Source organism: Wyeomyia smithii, chromosome 3, assembly GCF_029784165.1.
Source record: "Wyeomyia smithii strain HCP4-BCI-WySm-NY-G18 chromosome 3, ASM2978416v1, whole genome shotgun sequence".
Classification (NCBI taxonomy): Eukaryota; Metazoa; Arthropoda; class Insecta; order Diptera; family Culicidae; genus Wyeomyia; species Wyeomyia smithii.
This window is the reverse complement of record NC_073696.1, coordinates 261,993,879-262,006,121: the sequence shown is the minus strand read 5'-3', so window position 1 is coordinate 262,006,121 and position 12,243 is coordinate 261,993,879. Positions and strand designations below refer to the sequence as shown.

Sequence of the window (12,243 nt, the reverse complement as noted above, 5' to 3'; positions counted from 1 at the left end):
TAAAAATTCCTCCTTTTATAGAGTCGAGTATGTCCTTAAAAATGAGACCAAGTGATAATTTTTTTGTTTGCCCCAAAAAGAATGACATACAAATAAAAACGCATATTTTTTAATGAAAATAATAATAACTTGGAGTAAAATTGAGATATTTACGATGTCAGCATTGTAAATTGTTTCACTTAAAAAGCTCTAAAAGTCGTTCAAAGACAGTTTTGAGATGAATCTTGAAATTAAAAAGTTATAGCGTAAAATATGTTTTTTTCAATAAAAATCGATTGTTTTTAAAGATAGAGAAAACTTGTTTTACAAAGTTACTTAAAATAAATGGAGCTATAATATTGTAGAACAAGTTTTGCTTCTATCTACAAAAATAAAAAAGTTAGATACTTTTTTGCTTCGAAAATGTTGGTCACCTTGATTTTTGATTATTTTTCAAAAGCGCTTTACCATATGTAACAACTTTGTAGAAGAAAGTTTTGCTCTAAAATGTTGCTATAGAGCTCTAGATCCAAATTTCCCCCTAAATTTGGTTTCTGGGCCATTGTGCACTGGTTACTAATACGAAATGAGGTTCATTTTTCTCAAAACTGTTTGCGTCTTGCGAAACTGGGAAAATGACACAGCTTGTGAAAAAGGTGGAGCCTCTTACAACATGATTCTGAAATATACATCACGAACAGAAAGCGAGCTTGCGGTTGGTTGGCCGCTGCTTTATCAGATGATTTTCGGTCCATTTTTTCATACCATCCCGTTCTCAATTATAGAAGCAAGCTGAGGATTCAATGATTGCTACGAATTGAATTTTGTAAAAAAAAACATTTTTCACAACGCTTCCATATCCATCTCAAAACTTGAATTACTGCTTAATTCATCTCACGACGCCCCCATATTCATCACACTGTTGATCATGAATGCCTAGATATCCGCTGTAGTTGTTTACGTGCTAAATTGGTAACCTAGGTAACCACTGCAGTGCCGTTGATTTATGTCAATTATGTCGGAATAATGTTACATTTTCAGTATGATTTTTTCGTATTAACAGAGACTGATTAGGCAATTTTTGATTTTCTTTAACGCAGTGGAAACAAATGAAAACACATACAATTGAAATTTAGGAATTGTAGAAATTTTTCTCATATATTCATGCTCATTCAGGTTTGTTTTTGGAAATTTGAGGTGAACATTTCAAAGATTAAAGTATTCTTAGAGTAGTAAGTGATTTTGTATAGTGATTAAAATAAAAAGAGGTCCGCTAGTGATGGAAAAAAATTTGGTTGGCTGCTGAACGAGTCCCATTGTAGTCGTATACAACAATGCGCTGATTTTGTTTTTTGAGGTAGGTGATTGAATTGAATGAGTTTTCGTGTGCAGATGCCCGACTATACTATCAAATTTAGAGCTTTTAAGTGAATTTTTGAGGATTCTACTTTATGAGAAATCTAAAGTGAACTAAGAAGAAGCCATTCCATGGATTAGCAGATTGTTTTAGTTAGAAAATATGCGTTTTACCACTTTTCAATTTTGTTTTCATGTTGTATGAGATGAATATAAGGGCTAAAATGAATAATGGAGCAATTCCCCTGAATATAAATAGGTGAATCTTTAGCAAATATAAAAGTCAGGTCATAATTTCAAATTACAAGGAAATCTATATTCTTTTACCTAGGTATTTGTTCTCGTAACGATTCGGAAGGAGCTGTAGCAGATATTATGTGGAAAAAATAGAGCTGTGAATATAAATCGCAAGTCGCGAACGTACACTTATTAGGCTTATTGCTTTAAAATTTAAGCTTATAAAGATAACATTCCTCTTTGCATCCGTTTTCTAGACAATTCAAATTTAATTTCATCAAACTTGTATAATTCAAGAAAACAACCACCTTTCAGGCATCATTCACAATTTTTTATCAGGAATAAAAATTCCAAGTGGCAACCAGACAGTAAAAAAATTATCACCAAAGGGAAAGTATTAAAATGTGTCGCCGAATTGGCGAAACCGGCCGTGCCAAACGCTAAAGTGTTATATTACCGTCGTCAATGTCAAGTGAACTTTTTTTTTGTGCATTAGAGGAAAGAGCAAAATAAGGCAATGACCCTCCGCAGTTGGCTACTAGAATTCAGGGGCACGTTCGCAATCTAACTAATTAAATTATTTCCGAGGATGTTCATTTTTTTTCTGGTTATCCTGTGGCTAATGAGTTCACTGGAAACTGCCTCATTAGTTTCGAGTTTATATTCGCGGTAAAAACTATATCCATAAATCTTTTCGCTGACCTTGCGAGTTGCAGCTTTTCTAGCAACAGGAAACAAACTTCCTTCCACAACTATTTTTAAAAATTAGAACCATTATTTCATCCGTTACCATTATTGCAACTAAAATAGATCCCAATCCGTAGAAAATTGATGTTTGCATGTCAAAAATTATGAATAAACATTGGGTATAATGTAATTAAAAATTCTTCGCAAATTAAATTGTTTTTACCCTTTTCTCTCAACTTTCTATTCCAGGGACCGGGGGGATGCGGGACTCGCTGGAGGGGACGGGCTCAGCGCAGAACGACCTTATTCACCTCAAGAGACGGGTGGGACTCTTCAGTGGGGTGGCTTTAATTGTCGGAACAATGATCGGTAAGTCGGATTTGTGTGGAAACGTCGCTAGTTATTCACTGGTTTTTTTTTTTTTTGCTTCACAGGGTCTGGAATATTTGTATCGCCATCTGGTTTACTGGTGCGAACCGGTTCCATTGGTGTGAGCTTTATTATATGGATGGCCTGTGGGTTGCTCTCATTGTTAGGTAAGTTCTGCTTGAGTAAACAAGTTTACTTTTGATAACGCGAATAGCCAATCATTCATATTAAAGAGTGAGAGTGACAGATTTATTCTGGGGTTTCGTGAATTGCTAACGATAGTATAAATGATAAACACCTTTTTTTCAACCGTGAAATCTGAAAAATAATCTTTAAACCCTCTCGAAGATCGAGATAAAGTCCACTTTGAGTGACTTAACGAGTGTTTACGATGAATGAAAGATTCAGAACTGACCTGCTTGAAAATTGTTTTCAACTATGAATGATCTTCAACCGTTTATCACGCTTCGTCGTGGACAGTTTTGCTTAAATTTACGGCATCCTGAATGAGCATTTAGCTGCTGCTGCTGCTGCTGCTAAATTCCTCAACGAGAGGTGTGTTCTAGTCGTGTGCTTTTAACCCTTTAACGGGCCGAGGCCAAAAAAATGTGATTAAATTTTATTGTTTATTTCTGATCACTGATAATAGCTCGTAATTATGAAGCAGAAAAAAACGAAAGTTGTTGGTGGCAATATAGTTGCCACTGCCTTATAAAGGGTTAACAACATTCTCGCGATCTTTCTTCGCTCATCATGTTGTGTTTTTAGTGCACTCGTATCTGTTTTCATCAAATTTATTTGAGGAAAAATTGACGATAATGATCTTCACGCGTTCACGTATATGATCTTTGTTTTCGGAAAATTCATTTCAATTGTTTTTCTTTTCGTCCCACATTTTATATCCAATTCACTTGCGTCATAATTTTCTGTTGAGTAAAAATTTACCAGTTTTAACCGTTTAATTTTTTTATCACTGTTTACTTGTTAGGATAAGTTTGCAACTCGAGAATAATGTGTTATTATTAGAATTTTGAAATAAAATTATAAAAAATAATAAAATGGAGAAGCACGACACTACAGTTGTTGTACTACTATACATTGCAGTTTACAATTTTATTTTTATTTTTCAAAGAAGAAGCTTCCCCTCTGCACCCCCTGATGATTTCATGCAAGATACTTCACAGTTTTACACTTGCATGCAGTCTACCCTGGCGAGATGATTATAATTATAATAAAAAAAAGACAACACACAGTTTCCCCTGACGTGGCTACCTAGCTAACAGCTAAATATAACGGATTGTTGACTGAACATCGTAATGGTTTTGTTTTGGCCCCCTGAAGAATCAAACGAGGCAATAAGCAGAGCGTTATGCGGGAAATGCCATTAGCGCGGAACGGGTAATAATGAACTTCCCACGGTGCAAGACGTTCATAAGGGGAATAGTTTAGTTCCTTTTTTGTAAGTAGAAGTCAGTTTTAAAAACTTCAAAATATACTATCACATTAACATCATTTATTTCGAGTTAACATGATAGTATATTCGCTCAGGTCCTTTGTTAAGGCGAGCCAAGATTGATCCCAAACCAATTCATATATGTTATTGCATCTCCGAAATTCGTAAAACGAAAAGGTTCCTAATTCATGTTAACTTTTGATATACAACAGAATTTCACAATCGAATGCATAGTCTGAGGGAAAATGTATTACTTTTTTTGTATCTTTCCGACTAGTTTTACAAAACTAAATGGGTGGTGCTGTTGATTGCGGTATCCACCTTTCATGTACTGAACAAAATTGCACTAGTGCCAAGCCAATGTGTTTGTTTTTTCTTTATCCACCTGTAGAAGGCATGTTTGCATGCCAAACATCGAACCACCGATGGGTAAAATGCTGTTTTGTTGGAATAACTATATTATGTAGTATTATATTAATTTGCTTCAATTAGGGTGTCGAGAATTAACACGAATTAATCTTGTCTCGCTTAGAAATTCCTCTAGAAATGACTAAGGAGTGTCACAATTTCAGCATGTGATAGATTCATCTCAACTAAATTTTAAAATTATCCTATAAGTCACTGTCATCTCCATTTCTGCTACTGATTATGTATGCATCATTTTTGTCACATTCTTGCAATCAGATGGGAAGATGTAAGGGATGTTAGCGTGATCCTTGCTGTTTGGAGATCTCCATCTCCAAAAAGGTCACAGGAAAGGATTTTTGTTAGTAGGGAAGGGTACGTTGGATCAGGATTCACCTTGATAAGTGGTGATATAATTTCTACTCGTCTCTATTTTGCAAGTTTCGGTTTATTCTCTGTTCAGTCGGGTAATCAGAAAAGCACAATTGGCTAATTTTTTTTTTGGTATCACTTAAGACCAACAGATAATAAGAGTGCTGTTGGGGCCACGCACAAGTGTATGGGTGTGTGTGTGTGTGTGGTTTATTTCAAGATTTTTTAACTTGGAGCCACACACAGATGTGTGTGTGGTAAGTTTAAGTGAAATCAGCATACCATAACAAGGCTATTTAGACAACGCACAAATAGGTGGGGATTAATTGAGAAATACAAGTTATTATATTTTCCACAGAAAAAAACTGGTAATCGTTTTAATCAACCATTTTTAATTTGGTTGAAACTTTGCATAGATGGTTTTTGGCAAAAGATAACATTTTGTGCCACCACGACTCGTTTGTGAGAAGCTATGAAAAATACTGTGCAGAAAAAGAATCGATTATTGCAATTTGTAGTTTACAAATATTTCTAGAGTCAAAATAGGTTGTTTGATTGGTGTAACGATGATAATTTTATATTTCTGAAAAAAAAAAATACAATCTGAAGCTTTTCATGGCAAGTATAGAAAATATTTTGGAGAAAAAAAATCTCTAACCAGCTCGATGGTGGAGGTATGTGGATGATATTTTTTGTATTTAATAACACCAATGAAGATATGAATTTCACAATATGGAAAACTGGAAATAAATAGAACTATTTTCTCACTTACAATTAGAATAATTACAAAATGGCAAGTGAAGAATAATCAATGGAAAAACTTTGCTGAAGGCACTACGGCTTCAAAATCAAGTTTTTTGGGTCAAAATAACTTCTGTCGCGTGATCTGTCGCGTCGCTTTTACTTTCAATCATATAATCACTGCTGTGTGCGTTTTTGTGTGTAAGTGTGTATGTGTTTGTGTTGAGAGAAATACCAAAGCATTTAGCAACCCTCGTAATCATAATTGAAGAAGTTAAGGTGTGTCTCTATCACTCGCCAAGACCTTGATAGCGATAACAAGTACACAAAAAGCGTTAAGGCACCGCCCACTTCGAGCTTTGGGTTCTGCATTAGGATGGACGATAGCTTTGTTTGAGGTAAAGCGATAAACCCAGGAGGCTATTACCAATTGATGTTTTGCATACATTCATTTTAATGTAACATCCGCATATGCAGTAACCGGATGAGTTTTGCATTGAATTTTTATTTAAACTTACATCTTAAGTTGATCTGAAGTAGTTGAGATATCATTTGAGTTTAAAAACTAGTTTTTTTTCAGTATTTAGGTGAACAAAGTAGTTAAAAAGCGTAATTTCAAAACTAACAAAATACGAAGGTCCCGAAAAGTCCCGATTCTGAAAACATTGTTTACTTGTTCCTCAAAACAAGCCAAAACAAATGACGTTGAGTAAACATTCAACATTCAACATTGATCAAAAGTAGTTAAGATATAATTTAAGTGAAAAAAACTAGTTTTAAGGTAGTCCTTTAGGAAAGACAGTTATATCTCTTCATAGAAAAGACCTAGGAATTTCGTGTCTTTGGCAAATTTTCATGAAATTGATAGCTCTACAACATTGCTGAAGACAAAATTTGAATATCTCGTAAAATATAAAAGTTAATTTTTCTAAGTGTAAAACTAGCTTAATAAGCAACTAAGTGAAAATGTCAGATAATTCTAATCAGTATTCTGAACAACTCTTCTGAAGACACCAAACCCCTAAAATGTGAGGAAAAGTGAGAAAAGATTTTTGACTGTCTTTTTTCAAAACGGCCACACTGTGCGCAGGCCATGTGGAAGGGCCTGGTTGGGGATATCGTCGGTTTCGCACAACACCGCACAGGCACAGCTCAATTTTTTATCATTTTGAAATTTTGATGTCAAACGTGCCAAATACGGTTATGTTTTGTTTCATAAAGACTTGTTTCAAAATTCACAAAAAACCTCAGCTGATGTGTCTTTAAATTCAAATCAAAAACACACCCCCAAGATGGTAAAATAGAGATTTTACCTTGCTCATAGTTTTCGTGGATATGATAAAGGTAATTTCAAACGCTAATTTTTCAATCCCGTTTCTCTTGGAACTATGAATTTCGAGTTGTGCGAGTGCGGCACGAAACCTACAATCAGTCATGAATGTTAGAATGTAGTCTTTGCTATGTTAGAGACCTAGTGGGGTGAGTTTTTGATCAAGATTCACTTTAAAAAGTGATATGATCATGATTTAATTGGATTAATGCAACAATATAGATATGATCATGTACATATATTGTGTCGCTCCTTTCTACAACCATTCACCGCATAAAGTCACCCAAACAGATCATCCACACGATCACGCATCTTCCACGAAGTATCACCAAGTATGTCTATCCTTCAGGTATTCAGAATATAAAAATCAATATTTCGTATACATCCCCTTTGCATTAATGATGACTTGTAATCCTCGGTTTGGAATCAATTAATTAAGCCGATGTTTCATGTGAAACTTTGGACCAAGTGCCTCTTTCAAGGAAATCCTTTCGAATCTGCCCCGTCTAGGATACACCGAAGATTTTCTATAGGGTTCTTGTCTGGTGATTAGGGTAATGTAACTAGTTTGCGTGGAATATTATAGAGCAGTTGTTTTTGTGTCATTCTCGCTGTGTGTTTGGGGTTGTTATCCTGTTGGGAGTAGTACGAGCGGTTTGAATTTAGCTCCTTAAAACTAAACGCAAAAGTTGCAGTCTTGTACAATCATTGTGTCTTCCCGATTCGCACAAATGTTGCACAGAAATCGCACAATAAATTTGTGAAACGCATAACGCAACAGTTGTACGGCGAATACATTGACATAGAATGAAATCAGAATATGTATCATATACCGACACTTTATTTCTCACGTCGAGTGTATTATAGCGAATTTCTTTATTCCACTGTGTGCGGGCAAAACTGCCGAGGAATAATGAAACGTCATCGCCATTTAAGACGCAAGTAAGAAAGAGATGCCAGATAATTGTTTACGAACTTAGCACGTGCGGTGGTGGGTTGAAGCTGACAAATTTTACAGTGCGCTTCGGGCAGCACGGCAGATCAAAACTGGGTCAAAATCGAGCGAATAAAGAAGGGTTTTGACAGCAGTTAGTGCGCTTCCAGGTCAAAACGAGGTGAGCTGGTGGAATAAAGAAATTCGCTATTAGTGACTGCTACTCATGGAGCAGTGCAAGCAACAAACAACAACTTGTGAACTCACTAGATTTAAATAGCTATAATACTCGATCGATTTATCTCGATGGATTTGGTCATTAAAAAGTACCATTGAATGATTTGCAAAAAAAAAACGAAACAAAATTCTGTTCACAACATTTTCTAATCAACGCTAGCTTCACCGCAAAAGTAGCAAAACCCTCCATTCCACAAAGCCACAAAAGCGTTGCCGATTTTTTATGGTAACACTTGTAAATTGTGAATAATTATTATTTGTCATCCTCTTTTTCAAGCGACGGAGAAATTTCTCTCTCGCTCGTATGATTTCCATGTATGTGCGACGAGACAAGACACATCACATACAGTTTGCAGGTTGCTCTTTCGCTTCCCTTTCGGTTCGGATTGCGACGTGCAAGGCGATGGCACGTCGCTTTACGAAATGAGCGAGACACCAATGCAGTACGTACTTGATACCAGTGTTGTTAATCTCACTCATGCTGTCGGTGCATGCTTGCTGCTACTCAGGGTAATGCATGAAGAAAAAAGAGTATCTTGAAAGCGTGTGTGCAGAAGACTGGAGAAATGTAGCATATGTCTCGTTCTCAAGTAGAAAGAAGGAGAAAGGTTTTGCTTTTCGCTCGCTTTGCAATGCTGCTTGATACCAGTTGAAATTGTTCAAGTGTAGTAGTTTAGGGCTGCCAAATACATTGAAAAAACGCTAGAGCATTAATAGCTTTATGCCCAACACGCAATCATTGTACTGGTTTCAAATCACATCAACAATGGCTCTAAAAACGCACAATTTTGTACTGGTTTTACACCATCCAACTTTTGCGTGATGATTCAAATTATTACGCAATATGTCGATGTAACTCTTTACCGTCATAGTCCCCTAGATGAAAGCTATATTTCCGATCCGGTTGCTAGACATGAAACCCCAAACAATTACATGACCTCCGCCATATTTTATTATGGAAGATACTCTCAAAAGAGCGCTGGACGGCACTGATAGCCATATCCCGTGTCTGTGTTTCGTTAATTATTCTTGTACACCAGGGCACAGAGGGAGACGAAAAAATTCGATCGGACGGCACTAGTGGATTAAAAAAAAATCGATCGGACGGCACAGGGGCAAGTTGGTCGGGTTTTGTTTCTTGGGTGCGTACGGCCATAAGACGTACTTCCCATCAGGACGATGCTCTTTCAAGAACGTAACCAGAACCTTCGCCAGACACTCCTCCTGGTACACCTTCTGGTTGATGTCAAGTCAGTTTTCAGAGATGCATGCTTCTTTTTCCACATGATCTTCGCCGGAAGGCCACTACCGGTCTTCCGCTTGAAGCTCCGGGATGCCAGAATCCGGTAGACAGTGCTCACGGTCACATTTTGGTCCCGAAAGTGATCTATTGTGAACTTTTTTCCTTGACTGTCATGCATTTCGAAGAACCATACAATGCGCTCGCGGGGTGCATTTTGTTTCGACGGCATCTTTGATCGAACTGATAGCACCCGAGCAAAGAGAAACGAGCGGGCCCCGTCTTTGGTAGTGAACCTATACATTAGAGAAATGACAAGACACTCACCGTTAAGGCAACTGTCAACATCAAAACGGGCGAGCTGTATAAATTGGCATTGCCGTCATCCGTTTTGATGTTGACAGTTGCCTTAACGGTGAGTGTCTTGTCATCTCTCTAATGTATAGGTTCGCTAGTCTTTGGTGAGCCAAGAGAGCAATTCTTTCGGTGAGATAGAATTTTACTCTTTACTTTTTTTACAGAAAAATATTAAAATCATCCTCAATTTTATTGAATACAAGTTATATCTCGAACTGTAGGAAATCCTAACTTCCGGGCTTTCCCCTGATTCGCGTAAAAAACAATCCTTTCTCGAATCGACGAGGGAATTTCAGATTTCTTCGAACATATCCTGACAGAGCCACACTTTAAAGTACACCAATCAAAAATGCAAAATGTACCCAAGTCTCCACATATGTGTGTTGGAAAGTCACCGAACGTATTTGTGTGTTCCAGATTATGTGCAAATACTTTTTTCGAGTATGATTTCCAGAAATCTTAAAATTATTTCGATTGTTACCATACCTACAACAAGCGCAATACACTAAGTTCGCGATTAATGTGCCTTTTTCTACGCGGATTCCGGAATTTCCGCGTTTTTTATGCGCGGATTCCGGTATTTACGAGGTTTTTTTCACGCGGATTCCGGAATTCACGCGGTTTTTTACGCGGATTCCGGAATTTACGCGGTATTTTTTTGCGCGGATTTCGATTTCTCTTTACTCGGATTGCAGAATTAACGTGTATTACGTTGAAGTGCTTGCAATATCACACTGTTTTATGATGCAAATGTTCCAAAATGATCATCGGGAATTAAGGGAATTAAGATTAAGTAAGTCAATGAAAACGATTATGTGCAAATATTTTGTTTATCCACTGTATATCCTGGGCTGCAGCTAACCTATAATGAAATTTTTCCGTTTATTGTCAAACAATTTCTAATATGAGAATTGCTCGAATCGTTCTGATCTCCAATTCCAAATACTTTCTTGCAGTTTGCCGTTTGATGAGAAAAAAAAATTATACCAAATTTGCTAAATTAAATGTTTATCTTGCCAGTGAAGCTTCGAACAAAGGTTTGTCTAATTCAAATATGTATGAACTGGAGGCGCTAATTTAAAAGAGTTTCGTCATTACAATTCTGTCTACTATTTTCTTTGATGTAATATAAATTTGTGTTAATCCAATGTCACGCGGACGTGTCTTGGATATAACCCTTCTACCTTCTTAAGAGCTGTATCAACTTAAGTAAAACAATGGGTTGAATGCATATGCAGCACATGGATGACGAGCGGGGGCCTAGTGTGGTTGGTAACGTCTCCGCCAACCACGCTCGACGCCTGGGTTCGAATCCCACCGCCGACATAGGTGTCGATGGTTGTGAGGTGGCGTGATCCACTCACAACCAACCCAACTGGTCTAGATTCAACCCTAGCCGACACCGGGAGATTTCCTGAGGCGAAAAATCTCTGGGATCACGCCTTCCATCGCATGAGGAAGAAAAGCCTTTGGCGCCGGTCCGTTAATAAACGGGTCGTGAGTTAGGGTCCTGGGTGTGGAGTCGCCTCCCTGGGCGTCGGTGATTGGCCACAACAGTGGCGGAACTAGACCGACGGAAAATAAACGAGAATAAAAAAAAATGCATATGCAGCACATGTTGACTGCCTACTGATATCAAAAGCATTTTTTTCAGCCATACATTTTAACGAAGAGGAAGGAATATTCAGAAACCAGGTTTTAACGATTAAATTGATAGTTTCTAAAAATTCACTTAAAAGTGTACCGAAAACTGGTTAAACCTGTTACTTGATTTATATGAATGAATGTTTATAACAAGTTTTATTTTTTGCTCATGGCTGAAACAGTGCCTCACTCCTAGACTAACCGTTCCTCACTTACAACCCGCAGGTGCATTGGCGTACGCTGAGTTAGGCACGATGAACACATCTTCCGGGGCAGAATGGGCATACTTTATGGACGCGTTCGGCGCTTGGCCGGCATTCCTCTTCTCCTGGGTATCGACGCTAGTGCTCAAACCGTCCCAGATGGCAATCATATGCCTCTCGTTCGCCCAGTACGCCGTCGAAGCCTTCGTGGCCGAATGCGACCCACCGCAGACCGTTGTGAAAATGGTTGCAATACTGGCGATAGGTAAGTATCTGGCGACCGAACCGCCCTCTAGCACTGATAGCTCAAATTAGGTCTTATCTATGGTATACATATGACGTTTGTTTTCTCACGCCGCCATGTTGAGCTGTTGATTTGTTTAACCTTTTCTGTTTTTCGTTTGAAATCGTCAGCGAAATGTTTTCAATCTTCTGTTCCAGAATCACGGTTTACCAAAAATATATAGAAAGTAGGCGTGATTCGGCCATCGAAACGGATAAACTCAGTACCCGAAAAGGCCAATGGAGTTGGACAATGGAGCCGCATGCTGCACAGCATCACGCAGGGAATCTCCAAATGTCCTTTACTCTGAAGTTCAGCTTTCTCCTAAGCGCTATAAAAAGATCTTTTCTTATAGACCCGTTCGCGAGATCTCATCTGTGAACAGTATGTGTCCTCTGTCTAGCTCTGTATCGCAG

General features: G+C 37.7%; 1 protein-coding gene across 4 annotated transcripts in view; it reads left to right on the top strand.

Annotated features, from left to right (window-relative positions):
* LOC129732453 (b(0,+)-type amino acid transporter 1) overlaps positions 1 to 12,243 on the top strand; it is a 76,346-nt gene that overhangs the window by 60,138 nt on the left and 3,965 nt on the right. For all 4 annotated transcript variants that reach the window (XM_055693349.1, XM_055693348.1, XM_055693347.1 and 1 more), the window contains exons 3-5: positions 2,509 to 2,628; positions 2,694 to 2,795; positions 11,567 to 11,809. In XM_055693349.1, the coding sequence (XP_055549324.1) occupies positions 2,509 to 2,628; positions 2,694 to 2,795; positions 11,567 to 11,809 (465 nt within the window). The remainder of the gene's footprint in view (positions 1 to 2,508; positions 2,629 to 2,693; positions 2,796 to 11,566; positions 11,810 to 12,243) is intronic.